At 49.5% G+C, this 27229-nt stretch overlaps 1 protein-coding gene across 1 annotated transcript in view; it reads left to right on the plus strand.

Annotated features, from left to right (window-relative positions):
• Nucleotides 1-25612, plus strand: part of CD38 (CD38 molecule) — a 40680-nt gene extending 15068 nt beyond the window's left edge. The window contains exons 2-8 of the mRNA XM_060247274.1: nt 160-289; nt 8799-8931; nt 10678-10760; nt 11893-11969; nt 19645-19737; nt 23646-23732; nt 25549-25612. Coding sequence (XP_060103257.1) covers nt 160-289; nt 8799-8931; nt 10678-10760; nt 11893-11969; nt 19645-19737; nt 23646-23732; nt 25549-25612 — 667 coding nt within the window. The remainder of the gene's footprint in view (nt 1-159; nt 290-8798; nt 8932-10677; nt 10761-11892; nt 11970-19644; nt 19738-23645; nt 23733-25548) is intronic.
• Nucleotides 25613-27229: the final 1617 nt, after the last annotated feature.

The raw sequence follows: 27229 nt of genomic DNA on the forward strand, positions 1-27229 counted from the left end.
ACAAGCCGGTTCCGTTTGTGAACCAACCTCTTTGTTCATATAGGTTCATGGTTTGGTTTGTGGTTTTCATGGTACCCGTTTTTTATTCAACAGAGTTTTGATCTAAGAATGACTAGGTAGAATACTGGGCATTTTCCCTCTGTTTGTATCTTCCTGTAGTGGCAAGGACTGCTATCAAATCTGGGAACTCTTGTTAACAGCATTTATGTACAAGCATCCATGCAGCATAAGGGAGGAAGATTACCAGCCTTTAATGGCCTTGGCGAGTCATTCCATTCCATGCAACAAGGTAATGCTATTTTATGTGCTTATTGGCTTCTCGCTACTGGACCCCCCATCCGGAATCACAGCCACGTAGGCCTCCTTGCCACAACTAAGGGATGTTGCTTCGTTGTCCTGCTGCTTCTCCCAACAGACACAGGAGTTTCACAGGCCCTACAACTCAGACTCCTGCACAGTTGAATGCTTTGAGCTTTTGGAAATGAATTGAAAGCTAAAAATAGTTGGGAGAAGTGAATGTGAAAGACAAAGGGCGTTTTCGCACTGACCTTCAAGTGGTGCGACCACCCTCCTCACGCCGGCGGATCTGCAGGGATTTCGCACAGAAGCGCCGGCGCACCCAAAAGAGCCGGCGACTTCCGTCGCGAAACCAGCTCAAACGGAAACCGCCAAGAAGCAGGAAAACGTTTGAGCTGGTTTCGCGACGGAAGTCGCCGGCTCTTTTGGGTGCGCCGGCGCTTCTGGTGCGAAATCCCTGCAGATCCGCCGGCGTGAGGAGGGTGGTCGCACCACTTGAAGGTCAGTGTGAAAACGCCCAAGGAGAAACACGTTTTGGCTTTGGATTGTGGGTTGGGGGAGTTAGTGGGATAGAATGGTGGAAGGAAAGAATAGCGTTTAGAAAATTTGAGAAATAATACGCTATAGAAAAAACAACAGAAAATGAGGGTAAAGAAAGAAAGAGAAAGTAAGTAGAAAAATCCATTTTCGATTGGCTGACAGTGGTATGTAACTTGGAAGGGCTTTGCTTGCATATAAGAGGGAAGTGTGCTGGTTTGGTGTGTAGGGCTCCCGGGTTTCCCCTGGCAACCAGAAGTGGGCAAAGGGATAGGGTTGCCAGCATCAGGTTGGAGCTTTTCTTCCCCCTCGCCACTTCCAGATGCTTTGCAAGTTCCTCCCTTACTCCCCTTCCCCCAAATTACACCCTGGCAGTCCGGAATGCAAAAAAAATATATAGGGCGCCATCTAAGATTTTATATTTTAAATTGATTTATTGTACTGTTGTTTAACTAGTATATTGTTTTAATATATGTTGTACGTTTCCCTGAGCCTGGCACAAGCTGGGATAGGGTGATTAATTAAGTTGAATGAATCATCATTATCAACTCCTGGAGATTTGGGGGCGGAGCCTGGGGAGGACAGGGACGTCAGTGGGGTCCCCCCTCCAAAGCATCCATTTTCTCCAGGGGAACTGATCTCTGTAGTCTGGAGATGAGCTCTACTTCCAGGGGATCTCCAGGCCCCACCTGGAAGATGGCATTGCTATATGAAGCGTGAGGACCAGTTCTGGCAGCTGAGGGAAGTGAGAAGCCTTGGGAAGGTAGCAGTCCACGATAGGGTTGCCAAGTCCAATTCAAGAAATATCTGGGGACTTTGGGGGTGTAGGCAGGAGACTTTGGGGGTGGAGCTAGGAGCAAGGGTGTGGCAAACATAATTGAACTCCAAAGGAAGTTCTGGCCATCACATTTAAAGGGACCCACACACCATTTAAGAGCCCCATGGTGCAGAGTGGTAAAGCTGTAGTACTGCAGTTGGAGCCCTCTGCTCACAATCTAAGTTGGATCCCAGCGGAAGCTGGTTCAGGTAGCCGGCTACAGGTTGACACAGCCTTCCATCCTTCCGAGGTCGGTAAAATGAGTCCCCAGCTTGCTGGGGGGAAAGTGTAGATGACTGGGGAAGGCAGTGGCAAACCACCCCATAAAAAGTCTGCCGTGAAAACATTGTGAAAGCAACGTCACCCCAGAGTCGAAAACGACTGATGCTTGCACAGGGGACTACCTTTACCTTTTTACACACCTTTTCAATGCTTTCCTTCCATAGGAAATAATGAAGGATAGGGGAACCTTCTTTTGGGGCCCATAGAAACCCCTGGTCCAAACTTTTTGAAACTTGGGGAGTATTTTGGGAAAAAGCACTGGATGCTATACTGAAAATTTGGTGCTTCTACTTCAGAAAACAGCACCCCCCCAGAGCCCCAGATACCCATGGATCAATTTTCCATTACTTTCTATGGGAATAAGTCTCCATAGGGAATAAGAGCTCCCAGAAGACATTTGTCTCCCCTCCCCCCGCTTCCTGATGACCCTGAAGCAGGGAGAGGGCCTCCAAACTGGAGGATCCCCTTCCCCCACCTGGAGATTGGCAACCCTAGCCCATGATGAAGTTTAGTATCTCAATCATAATATGGCACTACCCTACTTGGTGTCAGAACTTGTATCTTTACTGCTGGTTCCCTATAATGTGACCAATGCTGTATTGTACTTTTACTGTGGCTTAGAGCTGCTTTGTTACTGAACCAAACCGACTCCATGTTGTAACTCTTGCTTGACCCAAAGTGCTTGAATAGTAATTAACCTTGCCCCACTGGTATCCAAAATATTTGGGGCTGTAGAATGAGTTATGTTATGTCTCTGCACATTCTCACACTGGGACCCTTTGAAGCCGAACAGCATGGCCTTCGGAGTAGGGAGGCATCCTCTCTACTGATAGTGATGGTGAGAAGACAGATGTGCCTGTAACGGTGTGAATTGTGGCTTTGTGAGATGTTTGCTTTACGTGTATAAAATTGAGCTGGTGCTGGCTCTCGCCATCACTGTTATCTTGCCTCTTCCAGTGCTTAGTTCTCTCCAATAAAATCCTAACTTTGTAACCAAGTATGGGATCCGTTTGAAGTTCTTAAGTTCTGACATTATAACAGTGATCCCATTGTTTCGTGGCTTATCTGTACTGGAGGCTTGGCCTGATGGCGGCAAAAGTGCCAGACGACGGAGAGCCCACCACCCCAACGGAGGACCCGCCGCTCGACCCAAAAGTGACAGGGGTTCGGCGCAAAATTAAGGTCCCAGCGCCTTTCTCGGTCGACGTGTTCCCCGCCCCGCGAACCTGGAGTCCGCGGAAGTCCACGGCAGCAATCGACGCCGCGGAGCAACGGTACAGAAGCATGTTGGGCGAAGGGGGAGCCGGAGACGGCGACGACGACCAGGCAGAGGGCCCGGAGCCCCGCGGGGGAGACGACCAGATCCGGACCCTCCGCAACGACTTATTCGACTGGGTGCGGGAGATCCACGACGACGTGCATCGGTCCCGCGTGACGATGGCCGAGGAGATGCAGCAGAACCTGGGCGCGATTTACGACCAGCTCCGCACTTTGCAAACTGCGGTCCTGGGGGTCCCGGTTGGAGGGCTACCACTGGGGCAACCGCCCGTAGCCCCGCCGGCTCCACCGGCCCCAGCCCCGCAGGCTCCGGCCGCCCCGGCCCCGCCGGCTCCGGCCGCCCCGGCGCCGCCGGCTCCGCCTGCCCCGGCGCCACCAGCTCCGCTGGCCCCGGCCCCGCCGGCCCCGGCTGCTCCGGCGCCACCGGCTCTGCCCGTTCCGGGGCCCCCAGCGCCACCTGCCCCGATCCTGCCGGCCCTACCGGGCCCAGCGCCACCACCGGTGGCGCCTCGAGCCCCGGGGGGGGCCGAGGGTCGAGGAAGAGAGTTGAAGATTACTTTCGATGGGAATCCCGAGGACGTGGAGTACTTTACTATACAGTGCGACACGTTCTTCACCCACTGGGGTGCAGATTACCCGACCGAAGCCAGCCGAGTGTACCACATCGCGTCCCGACTGAGAGGCTCGGCCCGCAAGTGGTACGTGGGGCTCTTCATGGGGAGAAAGCCCGAATTAGCTACCGTGGCGGGGTTCCTGCACGCGATGCTCCGCCAGTATGGCGATCCTCTACGGGAGGAGAAGGCTGTCGCCGCCCTTCAGCGCATAGAGCAAGGCAACCGCTCCACTCACGAGTATGCCACCGAGTTTCTGGGGTACTGCGCAGCAGCGAGGGGATGGAACGAGGTCATGAAATATACCGCGTTCATCAATGGTCTGAACCCGAACATCCTCGACCGCTGCTACAGTCAAGGGAGGCCCGACACGTTGGTCGGATGGATCCAACTGGCCGGAGAAGTGGAGACCAACCTCCAACACGTGGGGATGCGGCGACAGCAGCTGGCGAAGAAGGGGGCCAAACACACCCCGACTAAATCCGAAGGGCGGAAGACCCCGGCGACCTTAACCCCGTCTCCCGCCCGCAAGTGCTTCAAATGCGGAGACCCAGATCATCTCGCCGCCAACTGCCCAGGGAAAGCGGGGTCCACCCCACCCACGGCGAAGCCAACCACCCCGGGGCCGAAAAAGAAAAAGAGCAGCCGCTCGAAGGAGCCCAGTCGGGGCTCCGTCGCCACTTCCTTGGCGACTGACGAGGATTTTACCACCGACCTGGCGACAGTGGAAGAATCGACCGAGGAGTCGGACGACACCGAGTCGGCGGGAAACGACAGCGACCTGCTTTAATGGGTGCCGCAAAGCAGGTCCAACAACAGCCGGCACTCCTCACGGTGAGAGCCTCGGGGGGTTTACTATTTATGGCCGTTACCCTCCTTAACCCTAACCTAAAGAGATTCATGCACGCCCGAGCGCTGATCGACTCAGGGTGTAACAGGGACCTGATCACCCCCCGCCTAGTTGAGGCGTTGGGATTAGCCACCTCGCCCCTGCCACAACCGATGCAGTTCCAGCAGATGGACGGGGGTCCCATGAGGGGGGAGCCATGTACTTTAGAGACTCAGGCGGTCCCGGTAGGAACCGAGGAGCATTGGGGGATTGAGACTTTCGTAATTGCCCCCTCTTGCTCTTTTGACGTGGTGGTAGGCTCGGCTTGGCTCGCCCGCCACCAACCAGACATAAGGTGGGAGGAACAAATCGTCCGGTTCCCGGATTGGAGGTGTGAGCACCACCACTGGCGCCCCGAATGGGGGCCGCACGCTCCCCCCCAAAACATGCGGGCTTGCCTCACACTCGAGGAAGTCGCCTCAATCCCCAAGGAGTACCGGGATCTAAGGCTAGCTTTTGGCGAGAAAGAAGCGGACGAGCTACCGCCCCACCGCCCTACGGACTGTGCCATTGTGCTGATCCCAGGGCAGCAGCTTCCCAAGGCGAAACTGTACTCCATGGGTTGGGCGGAGAAAGCTGAACTCCGAAAGTTTTTGGACAAGAATCTTAAGCGCGGCTTCATACGACCGGCCACAGCCCCCCATGCCGCCCCCGTCCTCTTCCGAAAGAAAAAGGACGGGTCTCTTAGACTTTGCACAGATTTTCGTGCGATAAACGGGATTTCCATGTCCAACGCCTACCCGATCCCGTTGATAAAGGATTTGTTGAACACCGTAGCAAAAGGGAAAGTATTTACCAAGCTTGATCTCCGAGACGCGTACTTCCGCGTCCGCATCAAGGAGGGGGACGAGTGGAAGACAGCCTTCAACACCCCTCTGGGACAGTTTGAGTACCTAGTTATGCCCTTCGGACTGCAAGGGGCCCCTGGTGTATTCATGAACTTTATCAATGAAGTGCTACGGGACTTCCTTTTTAAGGGGGTGGTGGTGTACCTTGATGACATCATTATCTATTCACAAGATCTAAAGTCTCATGTGCCCCTGGTCAGAAAAGTGTTAAGCACCCTTTGCAAACACAAACTGTATGCCAAATTGTCGAAATGCGAGTTTCACAAGACCGAACTGGACTACTTGGGTTTCCAGGTGTCGGGGGAGGGATTGTCTATGGACCCCGCAAAGGTCCAAGCGGTACTAGACTGGGAGCCCCCTCGAACCCGCAAACAATTACAAAGTTTTATCGGGTTCGCTAACTTTTACCGCGACTTCATTAAGGGGTTCGCTACAGTCATGCTCCCCCTCACGGAACTCCTCAAAACCAAAGGGAAGGGTGACGAGGCGAAAAAGCCAGGCGCGCGCCTAACGTGGACGCCTGACTGCCAAAAAGCTTTCACTGAACTGAAACGCCTCTTCACATCCGAACCCGTGTTGGCTCATCCCGATGAACTGAAACCCTTCGTGGTCCAATGCGACGCCTCCGACGCCGCAGTGGGAGCCATATTAATGCAGAGAGGGGAAAATGGGGTGCTCCGACCATGTGCCTATATCTCAAGGAAATTTTCCAATGAACAGAGAAATTGGTCGGTCTGGGACAAAGAGGCGTTTGCAGTCATGTTTGCCCTAAAAACCTGGCGCTCCTGGCTTGAGGGAGCGAGAGTCCCCTTTGAAATCTGGACCGATCATAAAAACCTTGAAGCCCTCACCGGGCGCCGCAAAATGACTGCAAAACAAATCCGGTGGGCAGGCTTCTTTGCTAAATTTGACTTTGTGCTGAAACACATCCCAGGCTCAAAGAACTTTTTAGCAGACGCCCTCTCTCGCATGCCACAACACGACAGTCTCCGGGAGGAGGTAGTGGACTCACTAATTTCCCCCTCAGCCATCTCGGGGGGGGGTCACTACCCGCTCCGGCAAGCAGACCAGCCCTCCGGATTCAGACCTGCTGCCTCGATTCCTCTCAGAATATAACCAGGAGGCTGACCGCCCACCTAACTTGGTTAAAGCCGAAAACGGGCTCTGGTTGCACAATGAAAAGATCTATGTGCCCACTCCCCTCAGAAAAGAAGTTTTGGAACGCTGCCACTCGAGTCGCCTGGCCGGCCACTTTGGCTATGTCAAAACCCTCAACTTGCTCACCCGCCAGTTCTGGTGGCCAAAAATTAAAAAAGATGTGTCGGAATTAGTTCTTTCATGTCCCACCTGCCTCATGGCAAAACGAAGGGGGGGTAAACCCCCGGGCCACCTGGTTCCCCTCCCTACAGCCACCCGGCCTTGGTCGGTAGTCTCCATGGACTTCATTGTCGAACTCCCACCTTCACAGGGCAAAACAGTCATCCTGGTCGTAGTCAACACATTTTCAAAACAAGCCCACTTCATCCCGTGCAAAAAGCTACCCACGGCCAAAAAACTCGCCCAGCTCTTTTTCACCCACATTGTACGCCTACACTCATTCCCGGACAAGGTCATTAGCGACCGCGGGACGCAGTTCGTTGCCAACTTCTGGCGGGAGTTCTGCAAACTTGCTGGCATCGAGCAAGGACTAAGCTCTGCCTACCACCCCCAGTCGGACGGACAGACGGAGAGGGTTAATGGTCTTCTGGAACAGTACCTCCGCTGCTTCATTAATTTCCAACAGTCCAACTGGGTGGATCTCCTCCCTTTTGCAGAATATGGCTACAACAATAGCCTCCATAGCTCGACCAAAACCTCCCCTTTTCAAATTATCAATGGTTACGAGGGCAAGCCGTTTCCCACACTCGCCCTCCCTGCCAGCCCGTCCGAACCCACATCCTGCCAACAATGGTGGGAGGGCCTCCGTGAAGGCTGGAAGGGTATTCAGGAAAACCTGGAGGAAGCGAAAAAAGCCTACAAAAAGCAGTTTGACAAAAAACACTCCCCAGAGTGGGACCTAAAGGTGGGGGATACAGTTTTCCTGTCGACAAAAAACCTTCCCCTTCCCCAGTCCTGCCGTAAACTCGCACTGAAGTTTCTTGGGCCTTTCAAAATAAAAAGGGTAATAAACAAAGTAACGGTGGAACTCGAACTACCCAAATCTCTAAGTAAGATCCATCCTGTTTTTCATTGCAGCTTGCTTCGGAAAGACCCTGGTGCTACGTCCTTCCATCCCAGGGCCCCACCGCCCCCTCCGACGACAGTGAGGAGTCAGAGTCACCATGAAGTCCAGGAGATCCTGGACTCCAAAGTCAAACGGGGGAAACTGTATTATCTGATCAGGTGGAAACACTTCCCCCCGAGCTGTGACGAGTGGGTCGAATCTCAGAACGTAGCTGCTCCGCAACTGCTGAAAAAGTTTCACCTACTGTACCCGCACAAGCCCAAGGCTGGCCCCGCGGGAGGGGGCGCTTAGGGGGGGCAGTATGTCAGAACTTGTATCTTTACTGCTGGTTCCCTATAATGTGACCAATGCTGTATTGTACTTTTACTGTGGCTTAGAGCTGCTTTGTTACTGAACCAAACCGACTCCATGTTGTAACTCTTGCTTGACCCAAAGTGCTTGAATAGTAATTAACCTTGCCCCACTGGTATCCAAAATATTTGGGGCTGTAGAATGAGTTATGTTATGTCTCTGCACATTCTCACACTGGGACCCTTTGAAGCCGAACAGCATGGCCTTCGGAGTAGGGAGGCATCCTCTCTACTGATAGTGATGGTGAGAAGACAGATGTGCCTGTAACGGTGTGAATTGTGGCTTTGTGAGATGTTTGCTTTACGTGTATAAAATTGAGCTGGTGCTGGCTCTCGCCATCACTGTTATCTTGCCTCTTCCAGTGCTTAGTTCTCTCCAATAAAATCCTAACTTTGTAACCAAGTATGGGATCCGTTTGAAGTTCTTAAGTTCTGACACTTGGGTGACAAAATACCTTGAACGAGCCCTGAGCAAATGAGACACTTGTCCCAGGAAGTTCTTTGTCTCCCAACCAAGTAACAGCCGAGATCTGAGGAGATTGGGCTAGCCTAGCCAGGCCATAACATTATGTTCCTAGAGTGGCCTAGGTGACAGATTACATGTGTGTATTTGTCATTAAGGTATGAACGATGCCATCAATTCAACATTGCCTTTTGACTTCCAGTCACTGTTTTGGAGCAAGACCAATAACCTTGTACATCGTTACACAAAAGCTAGTCATGATTTCCTTACGCTGGAGGACACCTTGCTGGGCTACATAGCCGACGGGATATCATGGTGTGGAAGCACTGGTTCTGGTAAGAAGAACGTCTTATTCTCTACAAGAAAAAGATGCACAATTTTTTGTTTCTTTTTGGACTGGGCTGCTAGGAGGGCAGGAATTCCATTCCATTCCCAAAGGTTTGAAGTTGAAGGAACTTCAATGGAGAGGACCAAGAAGTCTCAGCTCAGCCACAACCTCATGCAGCAAGTAGTTTCATGGGCTGGCTTTTTCTTCATCATATAAGGATCCCAGCTTTACTCTTATATCGTGTTATTCAGTACTTGAAGGGCTGTCACATGGAGGATGGTGCAGAATTGTTTTCTGTTGCCCCAGAAGGTCGGACCAGAACCAATGGGTTGAAATTAAATCAAAAGACTTTCTGGCTAAACATTAGGAAGAACTTCTTGACACTTAGAGTGGTTCCTCAGTGGAACAGGTTTCCTCGGGAGGTGGTGGGCTCTCCTTCCTTGGAGGGTTTCAAACAGAGGCCAGACGGCCATCTGACAGCAATGCTGATTCTGTGAACTTAGGCAGATAATGAGAAGGAGAGCAAGAAGGGTTGCATCAGTGCTTAATTCTCGTGGCCCTTTCTTCCACGCCCAGGGAAATGCTGATTGTCACTTTGGGGTCAGGAAGCAATTTTTCTCCAGGAGAATTTGACCAGGGATACTGAGGAGGTTTCTTCTTCTTCTTCTTCTCCTTTTCCTCCTCCTCCTCCTTTGCCATCTTCTGGGCTTGAAGCAGGGGTCACTGGGGGTATGTGTGTGGGAGGTATGTGTGAAGTTCCTGCATTGTGCAGGGAGTTGGACTAGATGACCCTGGAGGTCCCTTCCAACTCTATGATTCTAAGTAAAACTTAGAGCCTAAGTGCACCTCTAATTTGGAAAAAGGAAAGAAAAATTGACAATAAAATATATAATGAAAAAAACAACCAGGGGCACTTCTAAGACCACCTATGTTTTATTCCTGGTATAAGCTTACATTGCATTGCAAAGCTGTGCATTTGGCTAGATGTTAAAAAGCAATAACAGCTGCTGGGCTTTGGTTCACTGTGGTTCTTTCTTCCTCCTTCAGTGTCAGGCAAACCACAAGGGGGGGGGAAGGGTTCCAAAGGCAAGGAAAGGCCCAGTCTCCATTCCCCTCCGAAGGTGAAGGTGCAGAGAGTAGGTCTTGAGAGGTGGATATTGCATAGGGTTACCAATCCCCAGGTGGGGGCAGGGGATCCCCCGGTTTGGAGACCCTCCCCCCACTTCAGGGTCATCAGAAAGCGGGGGGAGGGGAGGGAAATGTCTGCTGGGAACTCTGTTATTCCCTATGGAGATTTATTCCCATAGAAAATCATGGAGAATTGATCTGCTGGTATCTGGGCTCTGCGGGGGCTGTTTTTTGGGCTAGAGGCACCAAATTTTCAGTACAGCATCTAGTGCCTCTCCCCAAAATACCCCCCATGTTTCAAAAAGATTGGACCAGGGGGTCCAATTCTATGAGCCCCAAAAGAAGGTGCCCCTATCCATTATTTCCTATGGAAGGAAGGAACTGAAAAGGTGTGCCGTCCCTTTAAATGTGATGGCCAGAACTCCCTTTGGAGTTCAATGATGCTTGTCACAGCCTTGATCTTGGCTCCACCCCTAATGTCTCCTGGCTCCACCCCCAAAGTCCCCAGATATTTCTTAAATTGGACTTGGCAACCCTACTATTGCATTAAAGCTCAGTTCTCACCACCTCCTTTCTCTTAGGATTCCATTTGATTTATTTTTTGTTCAAAATATATTTATTTTAGAAATTGACTACAACTCCTGCCCAAAATGGAATGAGTGCGACAGGAACCCTGGCTCAATATACTGGAAAATGGCTTCCAAGATGGTATGTTCTGCAGCATCCTGCTCAATAATATCCTACTGAATAAATTAAATGGCAAGTTAAAACCTTATAGTCTTAAAGTTCTGACGGAGGTCTGCCAGTTTTGTTTTTGCAAGGACAGATTTGTGCCGTCAGTGGGTGAGAGAGGACTAGGAACTATACCTTGCTTCAGGGCGTTTTTTTGTAGCAGAACCTCCTTTGCATATTAGGCCACACACCCCTGATGTAACCAGTCCTCCTGGAGCTTACAGTAGGCCCTGTCCTAAGAGCCCTGTAAGCTCCAGGAGGATTGGCGACATCAGGGGTGTGTGGCCTAATATGCAAATGAGGTCCTGCTACAAAAAAAGCCCTGCCTTACTTCAAAGGAGTAACACAAAGAAGCCTTAAAAATTAACAGCAACTGCAAAGTGTTTTAACGAAGACAGATTTTCCAGCTACCAACCAGGCGAGAGGTGGTTGAACATAGCCAGGAGGCAACCTCAGCCTCTATGCCCTGTTGTTGGCCCTCCAGAGGAACTGGTTGGCCACTGTGTGAAAGAGGAGACTGGACTGGATGGACCCTCCCTGGTCTGACCCAGCAGGGCTCTTGTGATGTTCTTCTCAGGGGAAGGCCTCAGCCTCTCTGCCCTGTTGTTGGCCCTCCAGAGGAACTGGTTGGCCTCTGTGGGAGACAGGAGGCTGGGCTAGATGGGCCTTCACTGGTCTGACCCAGCAGGGCTCTGATCCAGCCGGTCTGATCCAGCCGGGCTCTTCTGATGTTCTTATGAAGGCCTCAGACTATCTGCCTTGTTGTTGGCCCTCCCGAGGAACTGATTGGCTACTGTGTGAGACAGGAGGCTGGACTAGATGGACCCTCCCTGGTCTGACCCAGCAGGGCTCTTGTGATGTTCTTCTCAGGGGAAGGCCTCAGCCTCTCTGCCCTGTTGTTGGCCCTCCAGAGGAACTGGTTGGCCTCTGTGGGAGACAGGAGGCTGGGCTAGATGGGCCTTCACTGGTCTGACCCAGCAGGGCTCTTTTGATGTTCTTATTTCTAGGTCAACAACTCTAGGAAACTATCATGCAGAAATGAATGCCAATTTTAAACTCTTCAACTATCTATTGTTTTATTCAAAGCTAAGAATGGCATTTGTTTCAGTTTGCAGAGGCAGCATGTGGTACAGTCCAAGTAATGCTCAATGGGTCAATAGAAAATGGTGCATTCAGAAATGACAGGTATGTTCCTACCCCAGTGTTGGACTGGGATTTGGGAGACCTGGGTTCAAATCCTCACTCTACAGTGCAGATCACTGTCTGATCTTGGGCCAGTCATTCTCTCTGAGTCCAACCTACCTTACAAGTTTTTAAAGATAAAATAATGAAGGGAGAACCATGCACATTGCTGTGAGCTCCTCACAGGAAGGGCAAGATAAAAGTGCATAAGACAGAGGGCTCTTCCGCATTCTCATTTCCATCACTTGTGTGTTCCAATTGAATCTGTTTCCCCCCCTTTTCCACACATGGCTTGCTCCCTCTAGGGGTCAGTTTGATATTGCATCTCTTTATATCTGGCTCAGAACCATAAAATAGAATCATAGAGTTGGAAGAGACCATACAGGCCATCTAGTCCAACCCCCTTCTCAATGCAGGATCAGCCTAGAGCACCCCTGACAAGTCTTTGCCCAGCCCTTGCTTAAAAGACTGCCGGGGGAGGGGGGGCTCACCACCTCCCTAGGTAGCTGATTCCACTGCTGAGCAACTCTCATTGTAAAATAAAGTTTTTCCTAATATCCAACTGGAACCATCCCACCCTTAATTTAAACCCATTATTTCCCTGCATTTTAAATCTCTGTGTGTGTGTGGGGGGGGGGGGTTGCAGGACATACAGCGATGTAATATTAACTTGACCACTAGAGGGAGCACAACACATGTGAAAAAGAAAAAAAAATACACCAAAGTAATAGGGACACACAAGCAACAAAAATGATAATGAGGAGGAACCCAGAATGTTAACCATTCCATTGCTATCCATGCAGCTATTCATTTACCACTGCAATTATTATAGTGGCTGAGCTAGAGAATCCTGGTATATATCAGTGGTCCAATAGAGTATCATTCACTGTTTATTTGTGGGCTCAGAAATGAGCCATAATTGTCTTCCAACTTCCATGTAGCCTGTTCTTGTGGCCAGTCATCAGGCATGCCTATGAGGACTCAACAGATAAACAGGACTTTTCCCCTGCCCTGGCTCCTAAGCAGGCCGGTAGCCACAGTGCAGCCCAGGGGGGGTACGGCCCCTCCACCCAACCCCCACTTCCACCTGTGTAGCCCCTCCTTTCCCCACTGCTCTCCCTGCAGCTCTGTTTTTGCCGCCGTCGCTGCTCTCCCCAGGCTCTTCCCACCCTGTTCCTGCCTCCCCTGTTCTCCCCACAGACCTGCTTTTGCTGCCACTGCTCTCCCCGGGCTCTTCCCTGCCTAAGGTTGCCAAGTCCAATTCAAGAAATATCTGGGGACTTTGGGGGTGGAGCCAGGAGACATTGGGGCAGAGCCAGGAACAAGAGTGTGACAAGCATAATTGAACTCCAAGGGAGTTCTGGTCATCACATTTAAAGGGACTGCACACCTTTTTAAATGTCTTCCTTCCATAGGAAATAATGGATAGGGGCACCTTCTTTTGGGGCTCATAGAATGGGACCCCCTGGTGCAATCATTTTGAAACTTGGCGGATACTTTGGGGAGAGTCACTAGATACTATACTGAAAATTTGGTGCCTCTACCTCAAAAAACAGCTCCCCCAGAGCCCCCGAAACCTCCAGATCAATTCCCCATTATACCCTATGAGAATCAATCTCCACATAGAGAATAATGAAGTTCTCAGCAGACGTTTCCCCCCCTCCCCCCCATTTATGGCAACTCTGAAGGGGGATTGGCCTCTCTACTCACAAGTTGGTGCCGACTTCTTCAAAGTAACACAGACACACCATCCCAAGCGGAAGCCTTTCAATCGAGACTGAAGCCTCCGGAGGTAGAAACGCACATGGTCCTCTGGGGGCGGGGCTTCCCCCCCCCCCGCCGGTCAGCTGCCTGGGGGCAGGAAGCAGCCTGGGAAAGTGGAAGAACCCCTGCTGGGACCTGGGGATTGGCAAGCCTATCCCTGCCTCCCCAGCTCTCCCCGCAACCCCATTTTCACTGCTGCTGCTCTCCCCGGGTTCTTCCCTGCCTCCTAAGCTCTCCCTGCAGCCCTGTTTTCTCCACCGCTGCTCTCCCCAGACTCTTCCCTGCCTTCTAAGCTCTCCCCGCAGCCCCGTTTTTGCCGCCGCTGCTCTCCCCAGACTCTTTTTTGCCTCCTAAGCTCTCCCTCAGCCCTGTTTTTGCCACCGCTGCTCCCCTAGGCTCTTCCCTGCCTCCTAAGCTCTCCCCGCAGCCCTGTTTTCGCCACTGCTGCTCTCCCCAGACTCTTCCTTGCCTCCCAAGCTCTCCCCACAGCCCTGTTTTTGCACCGCTGCTCTCCTTGGGCTCTTCTCTGCCTCCTAAGCTCTCCCCGCAGCCCCGTTTTCGCTGCTGCCGTTCTTCCCGGGCTCTTCCCCGCCTCTCCCGCTCTTCCCGCACTGCCCGCAGCCCCGTTTTTGCTACCGCCATTCTCTCCGGGTTCTTCCCTGCCTCCCAAGCTCTCCCTGCAGTCCCGTTTTCGCCGCCACCACTCTTCCCGGGCTCTTCTTCCCACCCCCAAGAGCATGAGAGAGAGAGAGCTGAGGCCCAGAGACTGACTACTGGAAGAAGCAGCCAGACTCCACGGCCCCCCCACCCAAAATGTTATGTCCACCCCAAAATTTCTGGCTATGGAGCTGCTCCTAAGTAAGTGCTGGGGGGGCACAGTGAGGAGGTTCCCATAGCTCTTCAGGGGTTGGGCTGGCTCTCAGCCATCAAGCAGAACAGGAGATGAGTGGCCCTCTGGGACCAGACCAAGGTCTATCTTGTCCAGCATCTTGTTTCACATAATGGCCAACCAGCTGCCTTGAAGAGCCAACACACAAGGCCATGAGGCCAAAGCCTTCCCCTGATGTTGCCTCCCAGCAGAGGTATTTTGCTTTGGAGCTTCTGGACACAGCGTTACCGCAAGGGCTTGACTTGGACCCAGGGCTTTTTTTGTAGCAGGAACTCCTTTGCATATTAGGCCACACAAACCCTGGTGTAGCCAATGCTCCTGGAGCTTGCAGTAGGCCTATGTGCTAAGAGCCCTGTAAGCTCCTGGAGGATTGGCTATATCAGGGTTTGTGACCTAACATGCAAATGAGCTCCTGCTTAAAAAAAAAAGTCCTGCTTAGTGTTGGAATGAACCACACAACACGCGTGTTGAGGAGAGAAAAGCTTAGCTTGCAGGGCAAGTTTCCTTTATTTATACAGGGTTTTTCAGGTGTCCAAAAACATCCCAGCTCAAGGCATAGCAACACAAAGATTCTCCCAAGAATCATCTGATATGTAGCAAAACTGCTTATCCTGCAAGTCAAGTTCTTTATTCACGGTCATCCGACCAGCTTAATACAAAACAAAAACATAAAAACAAAAACAAAACCCATCACAAAATTCCTGACTCCTACTACTACACATATTGTTAAAACTCATAACCAAAATTTACACTCTCAATTTCCCTCCTTTCCAACTGAGCAGCGTAACAGAAACGGGCAATCTTGGATGAAACATCAGAATGAGCGTCAGACAGGAGGAAGGCAATTGGCTCATCCTCCTTCCTGCCCACCAAGGACCCAAGAATCGGAGAGATTAATCTTGCCCTCAAGTCATTGTAATTGGGGCAGTGCAAAACGATGTGGGGAGTTGTTTCAACCTTGTTGCAATTGCAGGGGCACAGTCTTTCCAGATACGGGCGCCCGGCGTAATGTCCCAAAAGTACCAAAGAGAAAAGTGCGTTGAGCCGTGCTTTTGAGAAAGCTATCCGATATTTTGGGATAGTGATGTTGAAAAGATACCTGGCTGGGGATAGGACTTCAGCTTGCTTCCCTAAGAAAATGTGCGCAGAAAGATTAGCTCTAGCAGATCTCAATTCTGCAAGAATTCACAGTAGCTAGCAAATTCCAGAAATATCTCAGTTACACCAGGGAACGGAAACGTGATGGATGTGCGAACGTCTGAGCTTTCTGTATTTCCAGACATTACAGAGTCTGGGTAACTGGGCGCATGATCCTCCCACGCTTTGTGGGGCACAAGCAAGCAGACATCTTTCCAACTGCATGATCCTACAGCTTAGACCCAAGAGGCAATAGTTCAGGCCCATGAAGATGGCAGGTTTGCTTTGCCTGGGGCGACGAAAAGTTTTAGTGTTTGAAACAGAGCTGGCATCGGCAGAGCCCAAGGTGAGGCCCACTGCTTCTGACCCCCGCTCACCCACCTCCCCAACCACCTGTCCGCACCCCTTTCCTTGTATGTTTGCTTGATGCGCTCTGCAACCCATGGTCCCAACTGCCTAACTTCACTGGGGCTTTAAAGGCATGTGGTGTGCAGAGACAATGGTGCTGGCACCGGCCAGGGCTTTTGGGGAAAGGGTGTGCAGGATGTGCTGGCAGTTGAACATGGGCAGTGGAAGGACTAACAAGTGAGAGACTGGGGCCAGAGGTGTGGGGGGGTGGAAAGTGGGGTCTGGTGGGACAGACAGGAGCTTCTGGCACTGTCTGCCATCCCCCCAAAAAAACCCTGAGTCTGGCCTTGGTTTGCGACATGACTTGCCCCATCATGACTAATGGGGTAGGGACAGGAAATGTGCTCTTACTTGAATGGTTAAAAGTCTGAGCCTCGATATAGTTGGATTCAATGCCATATGCTAACTTCCTCACAGTGGGGCTTAGAATCTTGACTGGAGCCTTAGACACTGGAAGACAAGATCATTTGCTCAAATGATCTGCTTCTTTCCCCCTCTAGGTGTTCATAATTGTTTCTTCTTTGAGAAGACAAAGGTGATTTACACCAACTAAGAGCCAAACTAGACATTATGGCTCTTTAGCAAACTATAAGGCTGCAAATCTCCAGATTCCCAGAATTACAACTGTTCTCCAGCCTGCAGAGATCAGTTCCCCTGGAGAAAATAGCGGCCTTGGAAGGAAGGTAGATTCTATATGGCATTATACTCTGCTGAGGCTCCTCCACTCAGTACTCTCCTCAGGTTGTACCCCCAAATCTCCAGGGATTTCCCAACTTGGAGCTGGCAACCCGAGACTGATCGGTGCTTGCGTTTCCCTGACCAAACTTGTATTCCCAGCAGCTGCAGGAAATGCCATTTCAATGAACAGAGGGAGTCCTTCTCTGCTTGGAACTGCAGTTTTTGCCTAACTGTCCCTGCCATTTTGACAAGCTGAAACAGCCCCCATTTGGGAATTACTTAGCGTGCTGCTCCAAAGTTATGCGACTTGCTCCGTGCTGGGGGTGTTTCAGCTTCTGAAGAGGGTGTGGGGGAGGCAGGAAACATGACTTGGGTTGGGGAAACCAAGACACAACTTGCCCAAAAATGTAACATCTAGTTTGGCCCTTAGACTTGTGCTTGTTATCTACTAAATCTATAAGTTATAATTGATTAACATGGGAGTACCCCATCCCACAAAACAATCACCACATTTATTTGTGAAAATCTGTCAGACTGGTGAAGCAGAGAAGAAAAGCTCTTTAGAAACTTCCAAGATACTCATGCCGTATCAGTGTGTGGAATCCCACATCTTGGTATGGATCCCCTCTCACACATTCCATACAGACTGGATTCTGTATAGGGTCCTGATATCACATCCCTGGGGCTACACCCGTGGATTCTTCTTTCCTGAGTGAGACTACTAACTTTAGGCACTTCTTTTCCTTCTTCCCTCTCTGACAGATAATGGGCAGAGTCACACACAAAATATAGATCATTCATTCATTCAGTGTGCACAAATAGATCCTTGCAGAGCCTAATTCTTTGCAAACAAATTTAAGGGTTGGGGCAAATATATCTTCTTTTCTGAAAGTATTTGTGCCTTGTAACATAAAGACCAACAATAAAAATTTCTTCAAATATATTAGAAGCAGGAAACCAGCCAGGGAGGCAGTGGGGCCCTTGGATGACCAAGGGGTCAAAGGATTACTGAAGGAGGATAGGGAAATGGTTGAAAAGCTGAATGCATTTTTTGCCTCCGTCTTCACTGTGGAAGACTAGACCTGTTTGCCCGCTCCAGATCCACTAATTCTGGAAGGGGTGTTGAAAGACCTGAGTCAGATTGAGGTGACAAGAGAGAAGGTCCTACAACTGATTGACGAATTAAAAACTAATAAGTCACCAGGTCCGGATGGCGTACATCCAAGAGTTCTGAAATCTGCCTCCGTTTCTGAGGACTGGAAGGTAGCAAACGTCACCCCCATCTTTAAAAAGTGTTCCAGAGGAGATCCGGGAAATTACAAGCCAGTCAGTCTGACTTCAATACCGGGAAAGTTGGTAGAAACCATTATCAAGGACAGAATGAGTAGGCACATTGATGAACACAAGTTATTGAGGAAGACTCAGCATGGGTTCTGTAAGGGAAGATCTTGCCTCACTAACCTGTTACAGTTCTTTGAGGGGATGGACAAGCATGTGGACAAAGGGGACCCAATAGATGCTGTTTACCTTGACTTCCGGAAAGCTTTTGATAAAGTTCCTCATCAAAGGCTCCTTAGTAAGCTCGAGAGTCATGGAGAAAAAGGACAGGTCCTCTTGTGGATCAAAAACTGGCTAATTAATAGGAAGCAGAGAGTGAGTATAAATGGGCAGTCTTCACAGTGGAGGACGGTAAGCAGTGGGGTGCCGCAGGGCTCAGTACTGGGTCCCATGCTCTTTAACTTGTTCATAAATGATCTGGAGTTGGGAGTGAGCAGTGAAGTGGCCAAGTTTGCGGATGACACTAAATTGTTCAGGGTGGTGAGAACCAGAGAGGATTGTGAGACACTCCAAAGGGATCTGTTGAGGCTGGGTGAGTGGGCGCCAACGTGGCAGATGAGGTTCAATGTGGCCAAGTGCAAAGTAATGCACATTGGGGCCAAGAATCCCAGCTACAAATACAAGTTGATGGGGTGTGAACTGGCAGAGACTGACCAAGAGAGTGATCTTGGGGTCATGGTAGATAACTCATTGAAAATGTCAAGATAGCGTGCGATTGCAATAAAAAAGGCCAATGCCATGCTGGGAATTATTAGGAAGGGAATTGAAAACAAATCAGCCAGTATCATAATGCCCCTGTATAAATCGATGGTGCGGTCTCATTTGGAGTACTGTGTGCAATTCTGGTCACCGCACCTCAAAAAGGATATTATAGCATTGGAAAAAGTGCAGAAAAGGGCAACTAAAATGATTAAAGGTTTGGAACACTTTCCTTATGAAGAAAGGTTAAAATGCTTGGGGCTCTTTAGCTTGGAGAAACGTCGACTGTGGGGTGACATGATAGAGGTTTACAAGATTATGCATGGGATGGAGGAAGTAGAGAAAGAAGTTCTTTTCTCCCTTTTTCACAATACAAGAACTCTTGGGCATTCAATTAAATTGCTGAGCAGTCAGGTTAGAACAGATAAAAGGAAGTCCTTCTTCACCCAAAGGGTGATTAACACATGGAATTCACTGCCACCGGAGGTGGTGGCCGCTACAAGCATAGCCAGCTTCAAGAGGGGATTGGATAAAAATATGGAGCGGAGGTCCATCAGTGGCTATTAGCCACAGTGTTTGTGTGTGTGTTTGTATTTTGGCCACTGTGTGACACAGAGTGTTGGACTGGATAGGCAATTGGCCTGATCCAACATGGCTTCTCTTATGTTCTTATGTAATGACTGAAGATTTTAGTCAGCATCCCAGGTAAAAGCATCCTAGTAAAAGTTTTTTCCTGTTCCTTCTTTCCTGTTCCTGTTCCACCAGCATTTTTGGAAGCATTGAAATAGTTAACTTAAATCCAGATAAAGTCTCCACAGTACAAGTTTGGCTTATGCATGACATTGAAGGAACTCAAAGGTATGATTTGCTATTGCAGAATAGGATATTCTTGATATCTGTGGTTCAATTTAAAATGGACAGGCCTAAAATGGTACCTCTTTGCTAAGAGATGTTTCTTTCTTACCAGTTGTGTTTTGTTTTTTGTAGAACAAATGTTGTTCAGAGAGTAAAACTATTTTTGTCCAATTGACATTGGGCTTTTCCACATTCTTATTTTCCATGCTTGCAAGTTCCTGTTTCTTCAAGTTGTTTTTTCCCCTTGTTCCATACATGACCAAGAGAGAGATCTTGGGGTTGTGGTAAATAACTCACTGAAAATGTTGAGACAGTGTGCAACTGCAATAAAAAAGGCCAACGCCTTTCTGGGAATTATTAGGAAGGGAATTGAAAACAAATCAGCCAGTATCATAATGCCCCTGTATAAAGCGATGGTGCGGTCTCATTTGGAATACTGTGTACAATTCTGGTTACCTCACCTCAAAAAGGATATTATAGCATTGGAAAAAGTCCTGAAAAGGGCAACTAGAATGATTAAAGGGTTGGAACACTTTCCCAAAGAAAAAAGGTTAAAACGCTTGGGGCTCTTTAGCTTTGAGAAACGTCGACTGAGGGGTGACATGATAGAGGTTTATAAGATTATGCATGGGATAGAGAAGGTAGAGAAAGAAGTCCTTTTCTCCCTTTCTCACAATACAAGAACTCGTGGGCATTCAATGATATTGCTGAGCAGTCAGGTTAAAACGGATAAAAGGAAGTCCTTCTTCACCCAAAGGGTGATTAACATGTGGAATTCACTGCCACAGGAGGTGGTGGCAGCTACAAGCATAGACAGCTTCAAGTGGGGATTGGATAAGCATATGGAGCAAAGGTCCATCAGTGGCTATTAGCCAGTTTATCGTTGGAACTCTCTGTCTGGGGCAGTGATGCTCCGTATTCTTGGTGCTTGGGGGGGGGGCACAGTGGGAGGACTTCTAGTCCCACTGATGGACCTCCTGATGTCGCCTGGGTTTTTTGGCCACTGTGGCTTCTCTTGTATCCTTATGCTCCCTCCAGTGGTCAGTTCAATATTACACCATTTTATGTCGGGCATAAAAACCTGCAATTTAAATCTTCATGGAGATACGCTGGACGTAAACTGGTATAATATGGAATTGACCACTAGAGGGAGAAAACACATACAGAAGACAACCTCCCCCCCCCAAAGAAACATGAACTTACAGGCGAAGAAAATGAAAATACAGAAAACCCCGTTAACTAATTATATAATATTATATTTGGCAGATTTATACACAGCAGATGCTGTGGACTGATTGAAAGTTTGCTTTTAATATTATGTGTACTATTCTGTGTTCCATTTCACAGTATAGGACCCAATGACATGTCACATTTCCCTCCCATCCTCCCTGGGCCCTGGTGATCAGATGTCTGTACTCAGAACTCAGGCCAGGATTCAGATCAGGCCTACAGTGCATGGGGAAAGAGGGCATAAGCCTTCCTCCCAACCTGAAATTCCCCACTGGTGCTATTTATCCCTTTGGGGAAGCTACATGTTTTGATGGGAGCTGAATTTTAGGAGTATATGAAGAAGTCACTGAAAATAATCTGCAACAGTTTGTTGCTGGTCCCCAGTTGTGGGTCTCAAAGTGAGGAAGCCTAGGTGCACCCACAAAGAAAGGAGGCAGTGTCTGGGGGTTGCAGAGTTTCAGTCTCATATCACTGTCCTGGTCCAGTTTTTCCTTTTTAAAAAAGTCCTATGAGTGCTGAATCCTCCCCACTATCCCCACCTCCAAATTTGCAAGGTTCCACAAAAAGGAAGAATGGCTCTTAAACCAGTGTAAGTCTATAGAGCTCTGAGCTGGATAGCACAGACTAGATCCTGGAAGCTAAGCAGGGTTGGCCCTGGTGAGTATTTAGAAGGGAGACCACCAAAGAACTCCAGAGTCATGACACAGAGCCAGGTAATGGCAAACCACTTCTGAAATATCTCCTGTCCAGGCCCATAGCCACGGGGAGGGGCCAGGGGCCCCTGGCCGCTCCACTAAACCTCCCCTTCCACCTGTATGGCCCCTCCTGGTGGCCCAGCTCTCCCCGCCGCTCTCACGGCCCCCACTTTCTCCACAGCTGCTGCTCAGTGGCCCCTGATCTCCCCACCACTCTGGCAGCCCCCGCCCCCCTCTGCAGTGCCTCCAGTTTCCCTCCCTCCCAACCATCCACCCACTGACCGAAGTGCTGACTCCCGGGACTTTTTCAAAGCTGCCTCCCCCCCGCCGATCACCTGATCAGTGGGAAAAGCGGCAATCTGGGGAGGAAGTGAGGAGGAGGAGGCAGAGGCTGTGGGTGCTTTTTTAGTGGCTCGGCCTCGGTGCTGCTTTTCCCGCCAATCGGTTGATCGGAGCGGGGGGAGGAGGTGGCCTTGAAAGAATCCGGGAGCTGATGCTTCACCTGGTGGGTGGGTGGGTGGGAGGGAGGAAGAGGTGCCGCGGAGGGTTGCGGGGGCCGCCAGAGCAGGGGGGAGATCAGGGACCACCAGAGCAGCAGCCGTGGAGAGAGAGAGCGGGGGCCACGAGAGCAGCGGGCCTAGGGTTGCCAAGTCCAATTTAAGAAATATCTGGGGACTTTGGGGGTGGAGCCAGGAGTCTTTGGGGGTGGAGCCAGGAGACATTGGGGGCGGAGCCGAGAGCAAGGGTGTGACAAGCATAATTGAACTTCAAGGGAGTTCTGGCCATCACATTTAAAGGGACTGCACAAATTTTGAAATGCCTTCCTTCCATAATAAATAATGAAGGATAGGGGCACCTTCTTTTGGGGCTCATAGTATTGGACCCCCTGGTCCAATCTTTTTGAAACTTTGGAGGTATTTTGGGGAGAGGCACTAGATGCTATACTGAAAATTTGGCGCCTCTACCTCAAAAAACAGCCCCCCCCCAGAACCCCGATACCTGCGGATCAATTCCCCATCATTCCCTATGGGAATCGTTCATGGAGGTGCATGATGGTTGTGGGGGTGGGGCTTCCCCCGCCGGCCAGCTGGCTGGGGGCGGGGGGAAGCCTGTAAAACCGGGGGATCCCCCTCTGGGACCTGGGGATTGGGAAGCCTAAGCGGGCCCCTCCACCTGAAATTTTAGTCCTTGGGCCCACCTAAAACTTTCTGGCTTCAGGCCCGCTCCTGCCTTGAAAACCTGACAGGGTTGCCATAAGCCAGCTGTGACTGGATGACCAAAAGAGCAAAGAACATTCTGTAGGCAATGTTCCCTCTAAGCTGCAAAGTCTGGTGAGCAAAGATTCCACTTTGCAAGCTCCTGGCATTAAAGTTGTGAGCTGCTGCTTTGTGAGCTACTGTGAGCTTTGCGGGCTCCTGGCATTAAAGTTGTGAGCTGCTGCATACATTATTGTGCTCTGGGGCCATCCTTCCTGAGCTAAGACAAGAATGTGTGAGCTGCAGGCTAAAAATCTGCAAGCTAGCTCACACTAATTCAGCTTAGAGGGAGCCGTGTCTATAAGATAGATATGCCCAGATATCTGGAAGCGGTATGATGGGTCAACAGCTGCCCGTATCCATCACGATATCACCTGTTCACATGACTATAATGTTTCAAAAACTCGTTTGTCTACAGACAACAATCTGGCATGAAAAACAAGTGAAAGGAAATCAGCTCTCTCAAAGCCTGTTTTTTGAATCGATGCTTTGCTTGTGGGAATTGGTTTTATTTAGTTGCAGTTTCTGCTTCTTGTCAGTAGGTGATTCTCTAACACAGTATACATCACTTATCCCAGCAATGCCCAAATTTTAGCCACTTAGAGGAACACATCAGACGAGGAGATGTGACTTTCTTTCCTTGGTTTTTAAAACTAAACAGACCTGTTCACAAATTGTAAACGTTATCATCTCAGTGAGCTTAACAACAATGGTGTGTATTTTTCTCCAGTGAATCTTGTGCCGGGCCATCCATAACAATGCTGAAAAGCATCCTAGAAAACCGAAAGATGAGCGTCACTTGCAAAGAGAATTACAGGTGATTCGCTGTCGTGTTTTTTGGTACTCCGTGTTGATTTGTTTCAAGTCAAGTTTATACCTCAGCTGTTCAGACTAATTTACCGTTTTATAACGTGTGGACATTGCAAACGGAATGGGTGCAGCGTAGACCTTCTGTTATAGTTATCAAGGCTACTTTGACAATCTGTCTGAGACTGTAGCCAATATTCAAAGATCCGTGAAGTAGAAGAAGACTGCAGATTTATACCCTTCTCTCAGAGCGGCTTACAATCTCCTTTCCCCCACAACAGACACCCTGTGAAGTGGGTGGGGCTGAGAGGGTTCTCACAACAGCTGCCCTTTCAAGGACGGCTCCTACAGGAGCTAACCCAAGGCCATTCCAGCAGGTGCAAGTAAAGGAGTGGGGAATCAAACCCGATACTCCCAGATAAGAGTCCGTGCATTTAACCACTACACCAAACTGGCTCTCTATTAGAGCTCTGGCTGACCCAAGGCCATTCCAGCAGGTGCAAGTGGAGGAGTGCGGAATCAAACCCGGTTCTCCCAGATAAGAGAGCTCTGGCTGACCCAAGGCCATTCCAGCAGCTGCAAGTGGAGGAGTGCGGAATCAAACCTGGTTCTCCCAGATAAGAGCGCTCTGGCTGACCTAAGGCCATTCCAGCAGCTGCAAGTGGAGGAGTGGGGAATCAAACCCAGTTCTCCCACATAAGAGTTCACACACTTAACCACTACACCAGACCGGCACTCTGGTGCCACTGGAGCTTCATTATCAATTTACAACAGCACACTCTTGTGCACTGTGACAAACTGCTCTTGACACTATGTGGAATTTCAAAAGTAGGTGGGCTGGGATGGGGTGGCCAAGGGTTGGCTGCTGAACAAAAACGAACAAAAAGTTCTCATGAAGTAGCACAATCCCTTTGATCTGCCAAAGCAGCTGATTGGCTCTCACTTGTGTTCAGGGCTTTTTTTTGTAGCAGGAACTCCTTTGCGTATTAGGGCACACACCCCTGATGTAGCCAATCCTCCTGGAGCTTACAGTAGGCCCTGCAAGAAGAGCCTGTAAACTCTTGGAGGATTGGCTACATCAGGGGTGTGTGCCCTAAAATGCAAAGGAGTTCCTGCTACAAAAAAAGCCCTCGTTGTGTTCCTCTCTGGGTCCGTTCAGGTACAGGATACAGAAAGGATCTCAAAAACGATAATTTCTAAACAGAGACAAACTCGGGGCTACATAGGAAAGTCTTGATTCCCCCCTTAACAGGTGAGAGTTGGTCAGCAGCGCTTTGGCTAGTCTGGTCCTATCCGTCTGTTCAGAAGTAAGTCTGTCTCCCAAAGTGAGCATGCAAAGGATTTCAGCCTTATTGCTTTATTTTGCAAACTGTCCTGATCAGGTGTCCCCAACATGGTGCTCTTGGCACCCACTGACACCTTTCCTGGTGTTTGTTAAAGTGGGCGGGGCCTGGCAGGGCTTTTGCCGAGCAAAGCTTTGGCCTGACCACCAGAGAGTTAATTGGCTGTGCAGATTTTTGAAAAATGTTGCTTGGACAGCAGCTGCCACCTCAGCACAAGGATCCTTACTATGCAACTGAAAGTAAGCTGCAGCAGCCATTTTTATGACTGGCTCCACCTCACACAGCAGCCATTTTGTGGCAGCCGCTTTGTTGCTGTGCCCACCGTGCTGTGTCAAAATTCCAAAAGTGTCCACAGGTTCAAAAAGGTTGGCAACCCCTGAACCTGATTTAGGCAGAGTGTGTCTGGAACTTCTGATGCTGCTTTTCACTAAAATAACCCCTACAGATAATGTTTCTGAAGTATTTCTTATTGTTTCACAACAGGCCAGTCCAGTTGCTTCAATGTGCCAGCAATCCTGACCACGCCAACTGCAGACTTTGCAGCTGAAAATGTGAAAATGGTGAAAATGTGGTGCCTTGTGCTGTATATATCATTTATATATCTAAAAGTGCAAGCATATTTGCCCTTTCTGGCTCTTCCATTGGCTGTTGTGTGCACTCCATCAGCCATGGGTCTGTCAACCGCCCTCAAGTTCAATTGCATTCCATTGGTGAAGTCCACTCCTCTCTCCCACCTGCTGTCATCTAGCCACTCTCTGTGGCATTCAGAAGGGAAAGCGGGTGGCTTTCCTCAGAGGCCATGGTGGCTGCCTCTTTCCTGTCACTCCCTCCCTCCCTTCTCCCCTCAGCCTTGCCCCAGGACAGGCAAGGATTGGGCCACTGGGGAAGCTGTTAGGCAGTGGCTGTTGCTAGACAACCAAGCTTGGTTCTGGTAATAAAGGAAGAGGCCTCAACTGGATATAATGCCATAGAGTCCACCCTCCAAAGCAGTTATTTTCCTCAGCAGGGAGAGATCTGTTGTCTGGAGTTCAGTTGTGATACCAGGAGATCTTCAGGCTCCACCTGGAGGTTGGCTACCCTAGGCCTGGCTGCCTGCTACTGTTCAGCAGCTACCCCCCTATGACAGCCATAGTGGCTGCAGAACAGGGTCTATCAAATCCAGGTTCTTGCTGTGGAAGCTGACTGGGTGATTTTGGACCAGTCACAGATTTTCAGCCTAATCTACTTCATAGGGTTGTTGTGCAGATCAAAAGGGGGAGAGAAGAATGATATAAGCTGTTTTGGTCCTCACTGCAGAGAAAGTCTGACCTTTTCCTTGGTAGAAGCTGCAGGGAGGGGAGAGAAGATGGAAGGGTGAAGTCAGAGGGGCAAATAAAGGTAGGCTGATGGTTGACCAAGAAGAAGATAGGGTTGCCAACTCCAGGTTGGGAAATTCCTGGATATTTGAGGGGTGGAGCCTGGAGAGAATGGGGTTTGAAGAGGGGTGGGGGACACACCCAGAGCTTCTTTCTAGAGCACGTTGTATTTTGCTCCTCAATGGGCATTATTCCTAGTTTCGTATAATACTGAATTGAGTTTATATAAATAAGGTAATATAAAGAGCCAAACTAGAAGGGATGGCTGCAGGTTTGGGTCTGTGAAGCCGGATCTCCAGCTAAGGTTGCCATTCTCCAGGTGGGTATTTATTCAAACAATGGCTGCAGTGTGGAAGGTAAAAATTGCACTGCTACAAAGGTGGAAGAATCACCAAATACTACTTAACAAACATTAGGAAACATATGATAAATTGTAATAATGTGTCACAACATAAAGTACACAATAGAAAGTTCATAAGCACACAAGGTTGCCACTTAAATTCAGCATGAAGGACTCCAGGAAGCCGATTTTGTTTCTCCATGTCCAACACTCGACTTCAGGTCCAGAACTGAATAATATAACCAAAATATCTAAACAACACAAGAATACATAATAAAACATATCCAAACTTAACTGATTGTTAAGCCATATAAAAAAAAGAGAGAGACCTACTTTTATATCCTCATACAATGGTCAAACTTGACTGCAACATTCATAGGTTTTACAAATCCTTAAGGCAACTGTGAAAACAGAAAACACCCCTAGAGATGTCACAATACCATACCATAATATAATATATAGAATTTTA

Source organism: Heteronotia binoei, chromosome 9, assembly GCF_032191835.1.
Source record: "Heteronotia binoei isolate CCM8104 ecotype False Entrance Well chromosome 9, APGP_CSIRO_Hbin_v1, whole genome shotgun sequence".
Taxonomy (NCBI): Eukaryota; Metazoa; Chordata; class Lepidosauria; order Squamata; family Gekkonidae; genus Heteronotia; species Heteronotia binoei.